Source organism: Hippocampus comes, unplaced genomic scaffold (genome assembly GCF_001891065.2).
Source record: "Hippocampus comes isolate QL1 unplaced genomic scaffold, H_comes_QL1_v1.1 scaffold746, whole genome shotgun sequence".
Lineage (NCBI taxonomy): Eukaryota > Metazoa > Chordata > Actinopteri > Syngnathiformes > Syngnathidae > Hippocampus > Hippocampus comes.
The window spans coordinates 26,423-45,785 of NW_017805636.1; the positions used below are offsets into that span (position 1 = coordinate 26,423).

Below are 19,363 nucleotides of genomic sequence, written 5' to 3' on the forward strand. Positions count from 1 at the left end.
AAAAAAAATCCGTCAATGATGGAAAATTGTCGGTTAATATACCCTCTTCAGAAACAGAAATACATGTTTTAAAGATGTAAATAATTATACAGACTTGTTTAACTTAGATTTTGTGACAAAAGACAGGCTTTAATTTGTTATCACAAATCACCCCTCCTCCTCCCGAGTCATCACAAATGAAATAGGAAATGTCGGTCGGGTTTGCTTCGGGCTCGGGCCTGTAAATCAAGATAATTGGTCGGGCTCGGGCCGGGTTGGGCTTAAATACCAGCAGGCCGGGTCGGGCTGGATTTTTTTGGCCCGATTTTACCTCTACATCAAATCCATGGTATCATTTTAATCACTGTCTGTCATGACATTTATTTTCCACATGATGGCGCAGTAGCACAAATAAAGCCTCATGATGCTTCGGCCCAGGAACGAACCAGTTGGATGGAAGGCCTCATTGCTTCATGAGGCTTCATTTTCCCATCACTAGTCAATGAAGCCCAACTAGAGAGTGTACCCAGAGTTTGCCTTTGTCTTTGTGACATCATTGCTTGCCTCACTCCCATCACAGCAGTAGGCCGCTTTCCTGCCGGAAAATACACCGGTTCGGCTAGCGCTAGCCAGCTGCTTGTATAACATGCGGTTGGACTTCAAATTAGTCCAAAATGCGCTTCAAAAAATGGATCGCTGGATGGATAGTTGAAAGAGCAACCTGCGTTCTGCCGTTCGACCAGGGACAGCGGGGATCCTGGTGATTAAGGTAAGCAACTGTCTTTAACTGAAGGTTGATCCCGTGTTTCAGTTAGCGCCTATGTATACTCGATATTTTTTCAAAAAGGTGAATTTGAGGCTTGATAAAGCATGTAGCTCAAACACCAAAGAGTGCACTTAATTCACTATGATGATAAAATTGGATGTTACATTTTGTTTAACTCTGATGTTTTGTTTTTTTTTTTTTTTGTTAGCAGAAGTACAATTACAGTATTAATCCATTCAAATGGATTTGTGAGCCTGTGGTTAAATGTTTAACTATTTGAGGTACAAGCTCAGCTCTTAAGTACCATGTTTAACAATGTAGACGCCAACACCAATAATCTGGGGTATCCCTTGTTAGCAACTGGTGGGGGCAAGGGAAGGCATGGTCAACGACTTAACGTCACATCCGTTACTATCATGGCACCTTGCATTAAAATTAACCAGGGGGATTGCAGGTGTGCTGGTTTGATGCCTGCAAAAACTTGACACAAAGATGGGAACAACAGATACAGGTATTGATCCAATTTTCCAGTCTTGCTTCGTTTTCGACGGAACAACAAAAAATAAAAAATACGGCAGGCGTGAGGATTTCACGGTAACGATTGTTACCGGTAGCGTGTCGTTTCCGTGGCGTCATTTTGACAGTACCGAAAAATCGTTTAACCATAAAATTCACCACACACGAGTTGACTGTACGCGATCAAGTCTCTCCTGTGTGATCAATGCGATTTCACTGTGTCTGTATGGGTGTTTGTGGTGTGGTGTGTGAGTGTGTTTCTTCTAATTTATTTTGGTTTTGTTTTATTTTCAGTGTTTGGGGGGGACGGAACAGATAACGTTATGTGCGCATTTCTATTTTAGTCCGAAAACTAAGGAATCGCGCGGATGAAAGTTTGAGATGGCGGCAAAAAAAACTCACAAAGGTCTCCTAATTACGACATTTAAGAAATGGGAATGCTAGTCTGATTTTTCGTATGAATCGTACGAAGGGCGTATCACTAAACTCACCTGTGACGTAGGCACAGAACACGAGAGCGAGATACGACGAGAGGCACGATTGCGAGGCAAGTTGGTCATTAGATCTATAGGCTAATCGCTATGAAAAATATGATGAAACAGTATTGGTTATTCTATAATTTACTAGTTGTAGCATGGTAACTTTAGGAATAAAACATTCGTCACAAAGTGTAGTAATGTTAATGTTAACTGTTGGTAGAACTAATGATGACGTGTGTTAGATACTTTCGTCAAATTGATAGTAGATTACACATGCATCGTCTTGGGAAGAGGATGTCAAGCCACATCATTATTTACCAGTAAATTAATCTTTGCAGTGTGAGATTGGAAAAAATACTCTGATTTTGTGGTATGCTGTATTAATGATGCCATATGACTACACCATATTTTGATCCATTTATTTTTTGGAATAAACCTGGAGTACACAGCTGCTGATGTAATGTTCATTGTTAATGGATAGTTTTCAAACATTTACCCTTGAAACATTCTACTTTTTAGTTTCAGAATTCTTGATTATGAATATCAGTCAAAATAGAAAAATGGGTTCCCATGATGAATGTTTACGGAACCCAAAATTAGTTACCGTGGTTTCCCATTGGGTAATCCGACGGAACCGAAAAACGGTTACTGTGAATTTCTGAAATCCTCAGGCCTGCTCCTTAATTCTTAAAATTTTTGCAGCATTTGTTCACAATTGTATGTATATGTTGTTTGTGTTATTATGATATGCAATTGAACTAGTAGACCATTTCAGAATTTGAAATTTGGGACTCTCTAAATGCATCATGGGACTCATACTTTTCTGATCAGTGAGTCCCTGGGACTCGCTGGGGGTTAACTGTAAAATATCACTGTATGTGCAAATTTTGACTGGATCGTATGGGGAACAATGACTTTCAGAGAAAGTAAGGAGTATGATCGTGCACAACCACGTGCTTGAATATTGAACGTGTTTGCACGGTTGTGCCTACATGTATGCCTGCACTTAGATATTTGCGTGCGCACAAGTGTTTACAAAATGCCAGCACCGATTTCTTGCTCCAGTCAAGCCCTGATTAAGAAGTCATGCTATAACATGAGCAGGAAGTCCGCCATTTTGGTTTGAAGCAGTGGTTTCATGGTCAGTTACGTCATTTGTTACAGCTGCCGCTGTTGTGAAAGCGCTATATAAATCAGCATGTATTGTATTGTATTGTATTTCCAGGAGTCCTTTCACCACAAATTTGATCGAGATTTTGCCCAAATACAGTACTACTAAATTTAAACCACTTGTAGTAGACAGATGGACAAACAGAGATTGCGAAAAACATAGTTTTCGTCTCTGTATAGCTTAAGCATGGCAGCAAATTTTGGCCAATAGCCAAAAACATGAAGAACGAAGCTCCATAAGGTTAAAAGTTGACCAAATGTCTTGCGACCGAGGACCCGCTGTGAAGATGTAAACATTTTGTTGGTCAGTCACATCTTTTAGTGGTGACAAGAAATGTCAACCAGAAATTACAGGTGGCATACCTTTAAACCCTTGTGCTGCAATTTCTACGATGTTTGTAACACATGGGTTACCCCATATGTTACAATTTCTACAATTTTTGTAGATTTTTGCGTATTGTCATCTTTAAATCAAAGACACAGCATAAAAAGTGTGTGATATGAAATATTCCAATTCATGTTTTATTTATATAGATTTATATTTATGTTTTGGTCATAGCACAATAACGCTTTTATTGTCCATAGAGTGCAAAAATACAAAGAAAAAAATAAGAACTATATGTGTATGTATAGCACTGATGCCACTGAACATGTCGAGTGGTTGAAAGTGAAATAAATATTCAGGAATAATACTTTTACAATTTTTGTAAAATTGTATGTCGCGTTATATAAACTTATTTAGATCGACTGCAGCACATGGGATAAATGGATGAAAAGTGATTTAGATCAGTGGTCCCCAACCTCTTTTTTACCCCACAGGCCGGTTTAATGTCAGACAATATTTTCAGGGACTGGCCTTTAAGGCCGGATAAATACAACAAAATAATATGATATGACCTGCATGAAAACTGTGGTATTTTCTTAACATAATAAAAACGAATCATGACACAAGGAACTTCCTATCTGGCCGCAACATTCTCTGGTCACTATGCTAACATTGAAATGTGCCTTCAAAATAAGATACACCGTAGATAAAAAGTGCATGAAAAATACGGCCTTGGTGCGTGGGAATCTCCTGTTGAGATAAATCCGCATTTTAAGTGGGACTCCTACTAGTGTCTATTAAATGTAGCCTTCTTTTTCTTGAAAGTTGTAGGCTCCTCTTCTGTCTCCTGGCTGGGCCTTTTCCCCTTCCCAAAAAAACTTTCCAAGACCTTAGTTTTAACTCACTTTGTTAGCTCTCAGGTTTCATTTTAGCTGTAACCTATAACATGCCTGAGAAGCGCGCCTTGACCCGCATCAAGAGTGACATATTGTAGACGGATGTAAGAGAGAATCCGGTAATTTTTCAAAATAAACCATCTTTCAGATTCTGAAATGAATAAAACGGAAGTAATGTAAGTTATTAGCCTTTCTCTGCGGCCCGGTACCAAATGACCCACGGACTGGTACCGGTCCGCAGCCCGGGCATTGGGAACCATTGATTTCGATAATAGCTATCTGTATGTGCAGTTGAAGAATATCAAATCAACTCATGGGATTCCTCAAGGGTCTGTGCTAGGCCCCAAACTATTCACATTGAATATAATGGATTTTTGCTTTGTCTCAAAACTATTTAATGTTTGTCTCTCTATGTTTGTAGTCACAAAGAGAGAACGTCAAAAGGAAAATGTCAAAACTCAAAGGAATCATGAAATTGAAATTAGAGAAGGTCGGAGAGGTAGGAGGGGGCCTGATTGTCAAGGGCTTTATAGTGGAGCCAGTGGAGGTTCTTAAGGACGGGGGTGATGTGATCACGGGTGCGGGCGTGGGTGAGAAAGCGGGTGGCGGCGTTCTGGATGTACTATAGTTTATTGAGGAGTTTGGAGGTTGTACCATAGAGGATGCTATTGCAGTAGTCAAGGCGGGAGGTGATGAAGCCGTGGTGAGGGTTTGAGCGGCGTTGAAAGAAAGTGAAGGGCAGAGATGAGAAATGTTTTGGAAGTGGAAGAAAGCAGTTTTGGTGACTTGGGTGATGTGTAAGTCGAAAGAGAGATTGTTATGAAAACGGACACCAAGGTTGCGACAGTGAGAGGAGGGGAACAGGGTGGAGTTGTTGATAGAAAGACAGTTAGCGTGGAGTGGGTTGTTGGTGTGAACGATTTGGTGGAGATGTACAACTGGACGTCATCAGCGTAACAGTGGAACAGGAGACCATGATGACGAATGATTTGGCCGAGGGGTAGAAGGTAGAGGATGAAGAGAAGAGGACCAAGCACAGAACCCTGGGGGACACCTTGGGACAGTGTAGGAAGAGCATTTGTTGATGTGGATGAATTGTTTCCTGGCTGTGAGATATGAGCGAAGCCAGGTGAGGACTTTGTTGGTGATGTTTAGAGATTTCAGGCGAGAGAGTAGGATGGAGTGGTTGATGGTGTCGAAGGCAGCTGTTAGGTCAGGGAGAATGAGGATGGACAGTGGGCCGGAATCAGAGGAGAGGAGGTCATTGGTGATCTTGAGGAGGGCGGTTTCAGTGCTGTGTGTGTGCACTCAGATTGAGATTGTATATATATATATATATATATAGGTTGATGGTGTCGAAGGCAGCTGTTAGGTCAGGGAGAATGAGGATGGACAGTGGGCCGGAATCAGAGGAGAGGAGGTCATTGGTGATCTTGAGGAGGGCGGTTTCAGTGCTGTGTGTGTGCACTCAGATTGAGATTGTATATATATATATATATATATATATGAGGTATGTTTCTCTAGCCCGTGCCCTTTTGTATTTCACTTTAGGTACGGAGTGTCAAATTTTAAATCATGTAAAAATGATTTTGAAAGCCCCGCCTTTTTGACTATTGACTCGATTATAACCGGAAATGACGTCTGCCAGCATGCAATAATAATATTGTTATTGTTAGCTTGTTAGCTAGCGGAGGGGCTCGCGAGATGGCGACATGACAGAGTAATAACGACGTCTTATTACATGTCTGTCATAAGCCTATTACCAGCCTTCATCCGGTACGTACTGTACCCACACTGGCACCTTTGCAACAGAAATGGGACGATGCATTTCCAGAAAGACAGACTGAAGTGGAGAAAAACGTTTTTGGGGTGATTGACGTTATTTTCACAGCTCGATGGTTGCTCGCTGTTATGACGGGCTGGTTTTGAACAGCTCGTTAGCATATTGCATCTGTACTATAAAAAACAAAAACAAAACATGTCATTATATTTGAGTTTCGAGTCATGCATAAAGCGAGAACAAAGAGAATGATTGAGATGAAGTTATTGTTTTCTTTTTTTTTATAACCCTATTTAAAAGTTGTTACATTTTTTTGCCTGTCTACTGTGGATAAATCAAATCAAATACCAGAAACACTTTTCATGACGATGTCCTGACAACTCTTTAAGATGTAACTTACATTACAATCTTCACACATTTTTGAACGATAATTTGGAACGTCTCAATCAAACCTCAGCATTATTTCCCGTGTGAGTTGAGTTGAGTAAAGGCAGTTTTTATTTATATTTTTTTAACACAGCTCCTGTAATGGATTGCATTCCACGTGTTCAGGATATGATCACCTCAGGTAAAATATGTGTTGCTAAAAATAAATGCAAGCCAACAAAAAGAACAAATTCGCTCTAATCAAATATTGTTCCACTTTTCTAGATGTTGGTGATGGATAACGGAAGAAGGTCTGATGCCGCAGCCACATCCAAGAAGCATTTAGGCACTCCACAGCCGCAGAGTAAGATAATCATCTTCACAATATTGTACACGGTCCCTTTGAAATAATTCATTCCTATTCTTTCCTGCCTTTGAAGTTCTAAAAAACGAAGATCGTTATGAAGTAGCCATGCCGCTGGAGGAGAGCAACTTTGAGCAGCAAGCAGGATTTTTCAACCAAAGTGGCCAAAATTTTGAAGGTGACTGTCACATCATCGTTCCCCATTGAAATGAATGGAAATGCCATAATCCGTTCCAGCCCCACACTTTGTTGATTCTTGTGTGCTCGCTGTGGCCACCAGGGGTAAGTGTCGTTCAGACATACAGGATAAAGTAGTAACGTGACAAGTTTCAGATAAAAATATCAACCAATAAGCTGGCTAAAATGACCATGACGTCTCAAACAACATCACTTGGCCCCCAAAACTTGACTTAAATAACTTGAATGGAATGTTATTGATGACGAGAGTGGTGTGGGCAGTAGATTTTAATCATTTGAGTTGTTATGGAGGGCTTGAGATGTATTTGCAGTGCTCTGGCCATGTTTGTTTGTTCGTTTGTTTTTAGAAAATTCCACAAAGATTGTGACCGCTTGTCATGTTGCCGGAGAAAGAATATATTCCTTTCAAAATTGTTGTGTGTTTGTCTACATGTGTTTCAGGGGTTGTAACGCCACAGCATCAATGCTTATCGTTAGCTTGTCTATAGCATTTGCATCGTGTGTTAGAATTAAGCTTCCTAAGGCAAAGTCATGAGGATGATTTAAATACATACCATGTCATTCTTTTAGTTATACAGTATGTTTAATTTGACCTTCAACTTGTTTTGCCAATGTTCAATCCTTGGCAGAGTCGGCGCCATCTGCTGGCCCATCTCACGTCAGCAGCTCCTACATGGTGATCACAAACCTACGGACACAGCTGCAGATTTCTGTGGAGAAAAACTCCTGGCTTCAGAAAAGAATTGAAGACCTGGAAGAGGAGCGGGACTTTCTGCGGTGCCAGCTCGACTGTTTTATCTCGTCCACAAAGAGTCAGCGTCAGGATCGGGGTCAATACAGTGACGGTAAGGAGAACATTCCAAGTGACAAAATATCAAATAGTAGTGCTAGGAGTTATGGCCTTAAAATGAAATCTCCGATTTTTTTCCACAATAATTCATAATAATTCATACAACAGGTTGCAATGATGCTAACGCTGTAGGTAGGAGAGAGAGAGAGAGAGAGAGAGAGCGAGAGAGAGATATAGAGAGAGAGAGAGAGAGAGAGAGAGAGAGAGAGAGAGAGGGTTTTTTTTTTTTAAAAAATGTATACATAATTTGTCAGGTTATTTCTGTTACCACTGTGGGCTGTGGGTTTTTCTTTCATTAATAGAGAGGTATCAACAATTTGCCCATAAGAATATGAGGACAAAGTAGCTACAATATAAATGGATTCTTTCATAAGAGAACAAATAGATAAATCCATTTGAATATTCTTTCTTTCTCCTTTATTGCAGACACAGGTCCATACAGGCAAAATGAAAAAAGAAAAACACAGAAAGATAAGTATCAAAAAGACAAAACTGAACATGTGATCAAGTATGGCGCCAACGCCGTCTGAAGTAAATCGATAGCAACTTTTCACTGGGCTGACCAAGGCTTCTATTGTATGCTTCTCTGACTTGTCAAGGCGACAGATGAAGGGAAAAATCCACTGTTGTAGTAGTGCATCGAATGTTGGTAATCTTCAAGAAGCAAATAATTGACAAGCACTGTCCCACCTTGGAAGTCAAAGAAGGAGCCTCAATGCATCATTACAGGGAATTTCTTTTGCCTCTTCTTACAATTGGAGCATAGCTGAACAGTGTAACATATGCTCTGAACAATAAGCACTTAACAAAATCAGAGCACATTGAACACTTTCTCAACAGCAAAGCAGCCGGAGAGTATCTTTTAGGGTATATCTAATATCATGTTTTATGCCACAGGTGTCAAACTCGAGGCCCAGTGGCCAGATCTGGCCCGCCACATCATTTTATGCGGCCCTTGAAAGCAAATCAAAGATGTCAACTTCCATGATGCTTGCCAAAATATGGACCAAAATTTCAAATTTTTATATGTAATAAGAGATAAGAGAGATGTCAGCATTTTTTTGGTGCCAAACCTCCCATGACAGCAACTTAAACAATAGTTGAATAATCCGTAATTATTGACTTTTTTAAATGGTTTCAGTCATAATGGCTTTACAAGGGAAATGGTCACTAAAACGTGGCCCGCGACGAAAATGGGTTTTGACACCCCTGACGTATGCCATAGCGGGAGCACACCTTCAACATCGGTTGCAAACCATCAGAAGTAGATGAGCTCAAAAGGACCGGGTCATCCATACCACATGCTGAAGAATTCTCCAGTATATTATTTGCATCAGAGCTAATCTGTTGAGACATTTCGCCTGATTCTCCAGTCATTCATGAGGCATATAAACATTAGAACTGTACAATTCTTTTTATTTGAATGAAATTCTAGCCCGATGGCCAAATCAACAGTTAATTGTAATACCTTGCCCAGTGGGTCATATTTAACGTTCTACATCATGGCTACATCCCCAGCTTTCCTCAAATATTTTCACGCTGAGACCAGTTGTGGACTCACCCGCCCCATGAAAGTCCTTGTTTTAGTGTTCAATTTCTCCTGATCTTGTTTCTTGAAGGCATAAAATGTCACACCCGACAAGCAGTGCGTCCACCACCAAGCGACTTGGCTTTTCTGAAACAGTGTGACCTCCTTGCAAACCCCGAGTGTTGTCGTTAACGATCAGCATTATTAGTCCTTGTTGGCTGCTTGCGGGGGGGTTGGCCGCTACTCCTCAGCTGCAGAAAGCGCTTCAATTTCACCACCGGGCAACAAGCCATCTTGCCGAGAGCCGGAGGATTCTTTAGTATCCCACAGGGTGCTCCTCTGGGGTTAGGTTGAGGCTTGTCGTAGCATCGGACAAACGTTCCGGTGGGCCAAAGCTGTGGGTCGTACATTTCCACCATATCATTGTATTCAGCAGTGATGCAATACAAATGTTATATTTTCTGCTATGTCTCATCTTTTTACCTTCTGGCCCAGCTTTTCCTTCAAGTAATTACAAAGAGTGCTGGCGTCCACATTGAGATCAAACTTGGTTGCAAATACACTCATCATCTTTGTTTTGACAGCCGGTAGACTGCTCCCAGTCCTCGTCCCGGTTATTCCGGACATCTTCCTTGTCTTGCTGGAGTTTTAATTAAGTGCGTGCAATGTAGGGTGACGTTGGGCAGCACTCTTTGGTCTCCTTCCTTCACTATGTTCCACGCTGGAGGCTGTGTGACTTCTGATACTGGGTCCATTGTTTCGGCTCGATGACCAACGATCACACCAGGCGCTACTTGTCATCCGCCCATGACATCCAACGGGTATGGGAGGGCCCAACATTGGGAGAACCCGGTGTATCAGCTGGAAATATGCTCGAGCTTGAGAAGTCCTCCATGGCTGTCATCTGGGCGTCAAGTGCAGCAGAAACATCGAGCAATGTTTCACAAGCAGTACCTGAGTGTTCATCGTGATTTTGCGATGGGTCAATGTCAGCAGTTATTTGCCGCATTCTTCCAAGGAGTGCCGACACGTCCACATGATGAAATGACAGGGGATTGTAATTCATCCAGGAAATGCAAAATAAATCTTGGGATAGCTTCTCCGCACGAACTGGGCACTTGTAGGCACAATTTAACATTGCTCATACCCTTCTCTTGACCCCTGAGCGTGAGCCAGCACTTGTGTGGAACAAACTCTGACAAAACGCCCTCAGCAGATTCAGTTCTTTCGGAGCTGACATGCTGGTCACCGGCGAAATATTATCGTGGCCCAGGGTTCTTACTTTAATCACCATCAAGTTCAGAAGTTCATCTTCAATTATAACTTTTCCATCTTGAGTTCGGTAGATGATCTCTAGTTTAACTCGGAAAACTTCATGAAAAAAAAACCTCCCCTACAGTAGCACGCCGTCATCTTTCTCTTTTCATGACACAAAATGTTATGGTCCATGTATACAACTTACGGCAACCTATGATGATAAGTATTGGCGTGTAGAGGAATAAGGATGTGTATGCATCAATATTTCTGAACAATTATGATTACTATTATGATACTGCATTGAAAAAAAATCATCAATAAGGTTATAAGGGAGGGGGAGGAGTAAATAAGTGTTACTTCTTGCTACAGCCGTACTTATTTTTGAATATGTGCAACATAATTCATTTTAAATTGTATTGTAGTTTTAGACTAGTTGTTTTTGCCCGTCATTTTTATGTCACATTTGAAATCATAAAAAACAAAAAAACAAAAAAAAAACATTTATTCATTCAATTATGTATTGAAATCACATTTATTCATGTTACTCAGAAGACTGTGATTAATTGCAGGTAATTGCACCGCTAGTATTTTCAGAAAGATTTTGACTGTTTACTGTATCCCACCCAGGCGGGAAAATGCTGCATATTCATTCCTTTTGTCAACATACCAAAGTGTGAGTTTGGTTATTGTTTGGGCAACCAAACAAGTGTTTTAAAGTTTTCCATTTCAGTTGAACATCCCATTTTTTACATTCATCTCTTCATACCAGATTCTTTTTCTGTTGAACTATTGCTCCTCTTGAGCATCTGCTCCATCTTCATGCTTCTCAGCACACGTTCCAATGCCCCTTGACCTTCACGTAGACGTTCAACACTGGTGGGGACCATCCTAAAATGGTGACAAGAGCTGAGTTAATCTTGATCGGAAGTTTTATAAAAATGTATTTAATCAGAGATGGGCATTCCGTCCCTGGGATGGAACAGTCCGTCCCGGCTGGACGCTCATTTCGGGTATGGAGGATGATAAGTTTTGTCAAAAAGATGGACTAAGCAAAGACAGAAGTGGGTTTTCTTCCGCCCGCGTGATCGTCCCTAACCGGGTCAAGTACCAACAGACACCCATTTTACAGATGACTGACAGACACACGCCCAGCCTGTTTTGTGGGCGTAATGCGCCAATCAACTACTTCAGGCCGAATGTGTCACTTGTCATTGTGTTTGGATGTCGGAGTGACTTCACTTTGCTTGAAGCGGACAAAAGGAGGAGCACTCTTTTCCAGTCCCAAAAAGTTTACACATCGCCACTGAATGAGTCTATTGACTGACGGTGTATGTTTTGGCAGCTAAAAGTTATATTGATTTCAACAGTTGTAAACAATTCAAGCCAGCCGGTTAAGAAAGCTGACCATGTTGTATCCCTCGCAGTCCCGCCCCACACCATGTGTGTGCGCATGCCTGTGTATGTGTGTTTGTGTGTGTGTGTGTGTGTTTACTTTATTTACGTTTGTTTACGTCTGCTTATTCATTCGCATGATGTTTTATTTATTTATTTATTGTTTACATTATTCAACTGCATCTGCATATTCATGCGCCTGCATGTGACATATCCTGGACGTTTTCGACGTCGACATGAGGCAGCTAAAAGTTCATTTCAACCTACTCGCGCGAAATGGGCTCAGTGCAAAAATTGCCTTGGAATGCTTCAAACGCGCCACTTGTCACCTAAGCGCGCGTACTGCATTAGAACACGCTGGTGGAGCACAGGGAAGCGTAGATGGATTTATTTATTAATTCCAATACACCAGACCCAAGCTCCGCTGCTGGAGAGAGGGTTTTTTTTTTTTTCCCAACAGCCGACTACACCCTCCTTCCTGCCTAGTGGCTGGTTTTCCTCAAGGGGAACATGTCCAATGGGGTACCCACCTACAAGGGGCAGTTTGAAGAGGAGAAGCAGCGGGGGGGCAGACACACACACACACACAAAATCAAGTATTTTTTTGTGTGTGAAGTGGTCCATTCACAATAAATTGTGTGTTAGCCTGTTCTTTTTTTTTGACTGCAGGTATTAAAATAGTGGTAACATGAATAGGGATTCAAGTAGCCGTTAGCCTCTCTCCCATGGCGTCACACACAGATGCTTTTTTTTTTTTTGAAAGGGGCACGGTCTGGTGATGGAATCGGTTTGAAAGGACGAGGACACAGGACAATTATTTTATGACTAAGGACGTCAGGATGTTGCCGGAGGGGTGCCCAGGTCGGGAACGGAAAACAGAGGACGGACTGGCAAAATAGGGTAAAGTGCCCATTTCTATAATTAATTCTAATAGCTTGCTCTCACCACTGTGTGGTCCTATCTGGGTGTTTCGCTTGCACACATGAGCTGTGGTGGTCTGGAGGACTGACAGCCTCGATCTGAGGGATGGAACCGCTGTGTCCTGATGAAGGCGTGCAGTTGTGCGGAGAAGCAATGGGATGCATCAAGTAGCGGGAATGGTGGGTCTCCTGGATGTGGTGAGAGCCGGCTCCAGTTGGGGTGCTACCCAGGGATGAACCGCAGCTGGATGGCTCGGGATCACGGTTGCTAACTTGCTTCCTCTTACGGTACTCCAGCAATGACACCTGAGAGGGAGAAATGTGATGTGATATCTTCTGATGACAAGCGCACTTCAACAAAAAAAATGCTGTGTCATTCAAATTACCGCTGGCACATTGATTGAGCAAGTTAGGACAACATGCACGTCTTTAAATGAAACTCACCTAAGTGTTGAACTATTCATATTTTATACAACACAGCACAATCAAGTTTGGAATTGACAATGCCGTTAATGTAGAAAAATCATCGTACAAATAACTGTTGATCACTCAGGTGTCTGATTATGTTGTCATGAATGTTTGATGAAAAAGCAGGCAATTTCAAGGCATCACACCACAATGCAACTACAATGAAAAGACAACATCCAGATTCAGGTTCAAGCACACGCAAATAAATAAAGCAATACTTAATGAAAAGCAGAGCAGTCAGCATCTTAATGTTGTTATGACACAGAAAGGAACAAGAGGGTATATGGCAGAGAAATGATGACCACAGTAACACAGAGGACCTCAACAACCTCAATTTTTGGACTTTAAGTTTCCTCATTAATTAACATGCATAAAATATTAGGCAAATGGAATTCATGGCAGTAATTACTAAAAAATATTAACCATCACTGTGGTTTGGGATGAGTACCGGTGCGATGTAGCAGTATCTGGCCAGTATCGGCCTTATTTCGATGCAGTGACTATTCGTGACGGCGGCCGATACCAGTCATCTTTTTATTTTTTTTCCAAAATGGCGCCCAAGTAGGCAGCCGTCTGCAAGTGCTCTTCAAGGGCCTTACTTTTATTGTTTTTTTTTTTTTGTTGTTCTTGTTTTGTTTTGTCACATGGTGTTTGTTGTGACATTGTGTGGAACTGATGTGGATTGTTTTCTGCGATTTTTTGGCCACGACATTCATAAAAGGAGAATAATCTGTGCTTGGTGGTTGTGCCTTCTCGGCAGCACGCATATACCAGCACTGATTTTGATTGGGAGGAATGTCTGCGCCATTTGACTGTCAGTGCTGGACAGCCCCGGGGCGCTTGTGTTTTTTGCGCCTGTAATGGACAGCATTTTTCACAACCCCGTGAAGTTCAGCGGAAATGTCGGTGCTTTTGGGAGTCTGCAGATGGATGAATGGATGGCTTGTGGAGCCAATGAGAATAAAGGAGCGTCAGCGCAGAGCGCAGATGCGTATGTGGAACGGCGCTTGGAATTGAAGGGGATTTACATGGGACAGGAGAAGTGAACAAATGTCTTTTTTTCTTCAATGTTATGCTACAGGTTCTTGTTTGCTTTCAAACTGAACTTGTAGCAGATGTGTGCAAATTTTCAGCATGACGTCTCTGATCCACTGGTGAAAGGACACTTTGATTTGCTCCTCTTTCATCTAGAACTGCTTCAAACAACAACAACCAAGTGTATGCAGAAAAAGTGGTTAGGATTGCATGACTGTCTGTGTCTTATGTGTTGTGTTGTATTATTTTGTTATTTCATGTTAAGTGTTCTGGTGATCTGGAGGTGGGGCTCGTTGGCGAGCGCCTGGTGGCCGGGCCTACACCCATGGGGCCTGGCCGGGCTCAGCCCGAAGAGGCAACGTGGGTCCCCCTTCTCATGGGCTCACCACTCATGGGAGGGGCCAAAGGGGTCGGGTGCAATGTGAGCTGGGCAGCAGCCAAAGGCGGGGACCCTGGCGGTCCGATCCTCAGCTGCAGAAGCTAGCTCTTGGGACTTGGCATGTCACCTCTCTTGCAGGGAAGGAGCCCGAGCTGGTGTGCGAGGTAGAGAAGTTCCGACTGGATATAGTCGGAATTGCCTCCACACACAGCCTGGGTTCTGGTACCAGTTCTATCGAGAGGGGTTGGACTCTCTTCCACTCTGGAGTTGCCCACGGTGAGAGTTGTAGAGCAGGTGTGGGCATACTCATTGACCCCGCCTCAGTGCCTGTACATTGGGGTTCACACTGGTAGGTGAGAGGGTTGCCTCCATCCGCCTTCGAGTAGGGGGACGGGTCCTGACTGTTGTTTGTACATATGCACCCAAAAAGCAGCTCATCGTACCCACCGTTTTTGGAGTCCTTGGAGGGTATGCTGGAAAGTACTCCTGCTGGGGACTCCCTTGTTCTGCTGGGGGACTTCAATGCTCACTTGCTAAGGACAGTGAGACTTCTAAGGGCGTGATTGGAAGAAACAGGCCCCCCCTGATCAGAACTGAAGTGGTGTTTTGTTATTGGACTTCTGTGCTCGGCACAGATTGTCCATAACGAACACCTTGTTCAAACATAAGGGTGTCCATATGTGCACTTGGCACCAGGACACCCTTGGCCGCAGTTAAGATGATTGACTTTGTGGTCGTATCATCGGATTTGCGGCCGCATGTTTTGGACACTCGGGTGAAGAGAGGGGCGGAGCTGTCAACTGATCACCACCTGGTGATGAGTAGGCTCCGATGGTGGGGGAAGATGCCGGTCTGACCTGGCAGACCCAAACGTATTGTGAGGGTTTGTTGGAAGCGTCTGGCAGAATCTCCTGTCAGAAGGAGCTTAAACTCTCACCTCCAGAGCTTTTCCCATGTGAATCGGTGGGCAGAGTACTTCGAAGTCCTCCTCAACTCCACCAACACGCCTTCCTTGCAGGAAGCAGAGTGTGAGGACTCTGAGGTGGGCTCTCCTATCTCTGTGGTTGAAGTCATCAATGTGGTTAAAAAGCTCCTCGGTGTCAAGACCCAGGGGTGAATGAGATCCGCCCAGAGTTCCTCAAGGCTCTGGATGTTGTGGGGCTGTCCTGGTTGACACACTTCTGCTACATTGTATGGTCATCAGGGAGAGTGCCTCTGGATTGGCAGACAAAGGGATCACACTCCTCCTCCTAACACTAACCCTGGTAAGGTCCATTCAGGGGTGCTGACGAGGAGGGTCCGTCGGGAAGTCAAGCCTCAGATTGAGGAGGAGCAGTGTGGTTTTCGTCCTAGCCGTGGAACAGTGGACCAGCTTAACACCCTTCGCAGGGTCCTCGAGGGTACATGGGAACTCGCCCAACCAGTCTCCATGTGCTTTGTGGACTTGGAGAAGGCGTTCGACCGTGTCCCTCAGGGAGTTCTGCGGGGGGTGCTTCGGGGGTATGGGGTACCGAACCCCCTGATACGGGCTGTTCCGTCCCTACACCACCATTGTCAGAGTTTGGTTCGCATTGCTGGCAGTAAGTCAGAATCGTTTCCAGCTAGGGTTGGACTCCGCCAAGGCTGCCCTTTGTCGCCGATTCTGTTCTTAATCTTTATGGACATAATTTCTCTGCGCAGCCAAAGCGTTGAGGGTGTCCGTTTTGGTTATGAGTTATCTCTGCAGGGTGTCCAGGCTCTCCCTTAGAGATAAGGTGAGAAGCTCAGTCATCCGGGAGGGGCTCACAGTCGAGCCACTTCTCCTCCCCATCGAGAGGAGCCAGATGAGGTGGCTCGGGCATCTGATTAGGATGCCTCCTGGACGCCTCCCTGGTGAGGTGTTCCGGGCATGTCCCACTGGCAGGAGACCCAGGACACGCTGGAGAGACTATGTCACCCAGCTGGCCTGGGAACGCCTCGGGATACCTCGGGAAGAGCTGGAAGAAATGGCTGGGGAGAGGGAAGTCTGGGCTTCCCTGCTAAAGCTGCTGCACCACAACCCTAACCCAGATAAGCGGTAGAAAATGGATCGATGGGTTCTGTTGATGCCGGTGCGAGTCCCCGCAGCGGCTCCTCTCTCTCCTATGGTTGCATTGAGGCTGAGAGGAAAGAAATTTCATCTGTGCTGTATGTTGCACATAGAGCATATTTGACAATAAAGCTGACTGGACTTGACAATACCAAGGCGCCCTCTTGTGGCTGTCAGAATGACATTTTTTAAAAATGAACTTTGTCCATGTCGATCCTCTCAAGATGTAATTTCGGTAAGTATATGTATGTTAATAAGGTTTAGATTAATTCTTCGAATGCAATATTAGCCTGCTACTACCAAAATGTATTTGCTAACTCAGTTTCTGTGATTTGTGTGTCTGTGTGCGTGTTATTCACATGATATACTACTTTTGAGTTAGTGTACACTGCAACCTAAGCATCCTATCAGTTTCATTTTCACCCAAAAACTATTTAAAAAATAAAATAAAAAAGGTAACCTTTAATCTATGGTGGCACATGACCTGCATAAACGGACGTTGTTAGGGGTCAACAGTCTGCAATTGCAGCTTGTGATCACAGCTGTTGCGATATACCTTTATATTATTATTCTCATTCAAAGTTTGGTTTAGCTGCAATTCACCAATGGTACTGGCAAAGAATGGGAATCTGGAGAACCAGGAGAAGCGTTTGAAAACGGTCCCCGTGAGCTATGATAGTGATGCTCATGCAGGTTGCAAAAGTGCGTCCCATGCCTCCATGTCAGGTCTCTACGAAGATAGGCAGTGATTTTCTTTTCACAAACTCAGAAACTCTTGTACAGTAACCCCTTGCTATGATACGGTTCATCTTTCAGGGCTTCGCAATTTCACAGATTTTTTTCTAAGCAGTGCTTTGTGTTCTGTATCTTGATTGGCTCAGGGACTGTTGACTAAGGTCAACACTCTCCGTTCCTCATCGCTGTCCAGCTTGCCACATTTTCTCCATGACAAAACTCACAATTGCAAAGAAATGTTCTGCACAGTATTTCTAAAAACTGTCAGTGGGTTGCAAGAAAAGGTTTATATTTTTGTTTTTTTAATGCTTGGGCCTGAAAAAAAAATCTTTGGTTTCATTCAACATAGCATTGTATTGTATACGTAGTTATTGTAAAAAAAAAAAAAAAAAAACAAAGATGACTACTTCACGGATTTCACTTAACACAGGAGCGTAACCTCAGTGATAAATGAATCCCTCGTTTATCACTGGGGTTACTGTATCTACTTTATTTCTCTGTTTCGTTCACGTTAGGGGCCGCTATGGCTATTACTCATCATGACATGGGATGTGTGCTTGTGTGCATGTGTGTGTATGCGTTCACATGTGGCAACGGGTCGATCGCGCAAGGTTGGTTGCTTTGAAACGTAGCTCTTTGGTCACAAAAGGTTGGGCACCCCTGCTCTAAATTGCCCCTCGGTGTGATTGTGAGAGCAAATGGTTGTTCGTCTATGTGTGCCCTGCAATTGGCTGGCAGCCAGTTCAGGTGTAGCCCACCTACTTGTGTATACTATATATGCTGTATGTTAAGTGCTTTGTTACAGCTGCAGCTGTTATGAAAGCGCGATATAAATCAGGATGTATTGTATTGTATATTTGTGTAATATAAATGATATTTCTCCTCTGGATGGTTGTATTTTATTAGATGTTGTCTTTAATCCATTTGAATTTTTTCTGATTTCAAATAGAGAAAAATAAATCTATATTGACCAATATTGGCTAATATTTGGGCTGTCACTATCAATTAGTGTATTCTAACGATTCCATCGATTAATTGGATCTAATTTCATTGAATTAAAGTGTATTGCAAAATTCTTTTCCACAATTACTGTTTATTTACAAATTACTTTTGTTTATGCGGGATTATTTTGTGATAAAACCTGAGCAATATCACTGAAGGCTGTACGTTATACTCACCAACCTTTCTGAAATTGATTCAGTTTGTGGTTCGGTTGGTGTTTTCCAAAGTAAAAGCAGATACAACTTCTCTATTACATAGAAAAGACAATCAGTCTGCTTTCATTAAGAACTCCAGAAGCCAGAGAATAATTACTGGCTGAAATCAGAGGATCCAAGCAGATTCCTCAATTGTTAAAACAGTTATCAATGAACATTATAATTGATTAGTTGACAATTAATTGATCGATTGACACCTCCAGCCGATATAAAATAACATTTTCAGTCATATCACCCAGCCCCATTTTCCAACTTCAAAGGTGTCATGATTAACAGTTAATAGTTAGACCTGCATTAATTTATTTTAAACAAAGAGTAAAACTTATGTATTTGTAAGTTTTATTGAGCACTTTTGTTAATTTATTACATATGAATCCTTTATGTAGTTCTTATTTTTTTAAATTCTCTATTGTAGAGTGACTGCTCTGCTCTTTGTCAGGAATAAATGAAAGTTCTTTTAAAATTATCCGGCATTATTTTAAAATAAATTTAATGTGTCAAAAGTACGACTATCGGTTACTTTGCATCGGTATCGGTGAGTACTCAAGATTTGAGCATGCATAACAGTACTTTGTTAAAAAAAAAAAAAAAAAAAAGTACTTGATTTTTGTCTGCACATGATTAAAATGTGTTAAATTACAACATATTTGTTTAATTTGGGGTGGGGGGGGCACG

The 19,363-nt window shown here is 42.5% G+C and overlaps 1 protein-coding gene and 1 long non-coding RNA gene across 5 annotated transcripts in view; one reads left to right on the top strand and one right to left on the bottom strand.

Annotated features, from left to right (window-relative positions):
- The window catches only part of setd5 (SET domain containing 5), a 48,182-nt gene that overhangs the window by 3,062 nt on the left and 25,757 nt on the right, over positions 1 to 19,363 (bottom strand). For all 4 annotated transcript variants that reach the window (XM_019881698.1, XM_019881697.1, XM_019881699.1 and 1 more), the window contains 2 exons: positions 12,812 to 13,092; positions 11,241 to 11,362 (listed from right to left, as the gene is read on the bottom strand). In XM_019881698.1, the coding sequence (XP_019737257.1) occupies positions 11,241 to 11,362; positions 12,812 to 13,092 (403 nt within the window). The remainder of the gene's footprint in view (positions 1 to 11,240; positions 11,363 to 12,811; positions 13,093 to 19,363) is intronic.
- On the top strand, positions 5,792 to 7,388 carry LOC109522866 (uncharacterized). The gene is made up of 4 exons (XR_002169642.1): positions 5,792 to 5,907; positions 6,563 to 6,641; positions 6,718 to 6,819; positions 7,281 to 7,388. It is a non-coding gene; the product is annotated as an uncharacterized LOC109522866 (long non-coding RNA).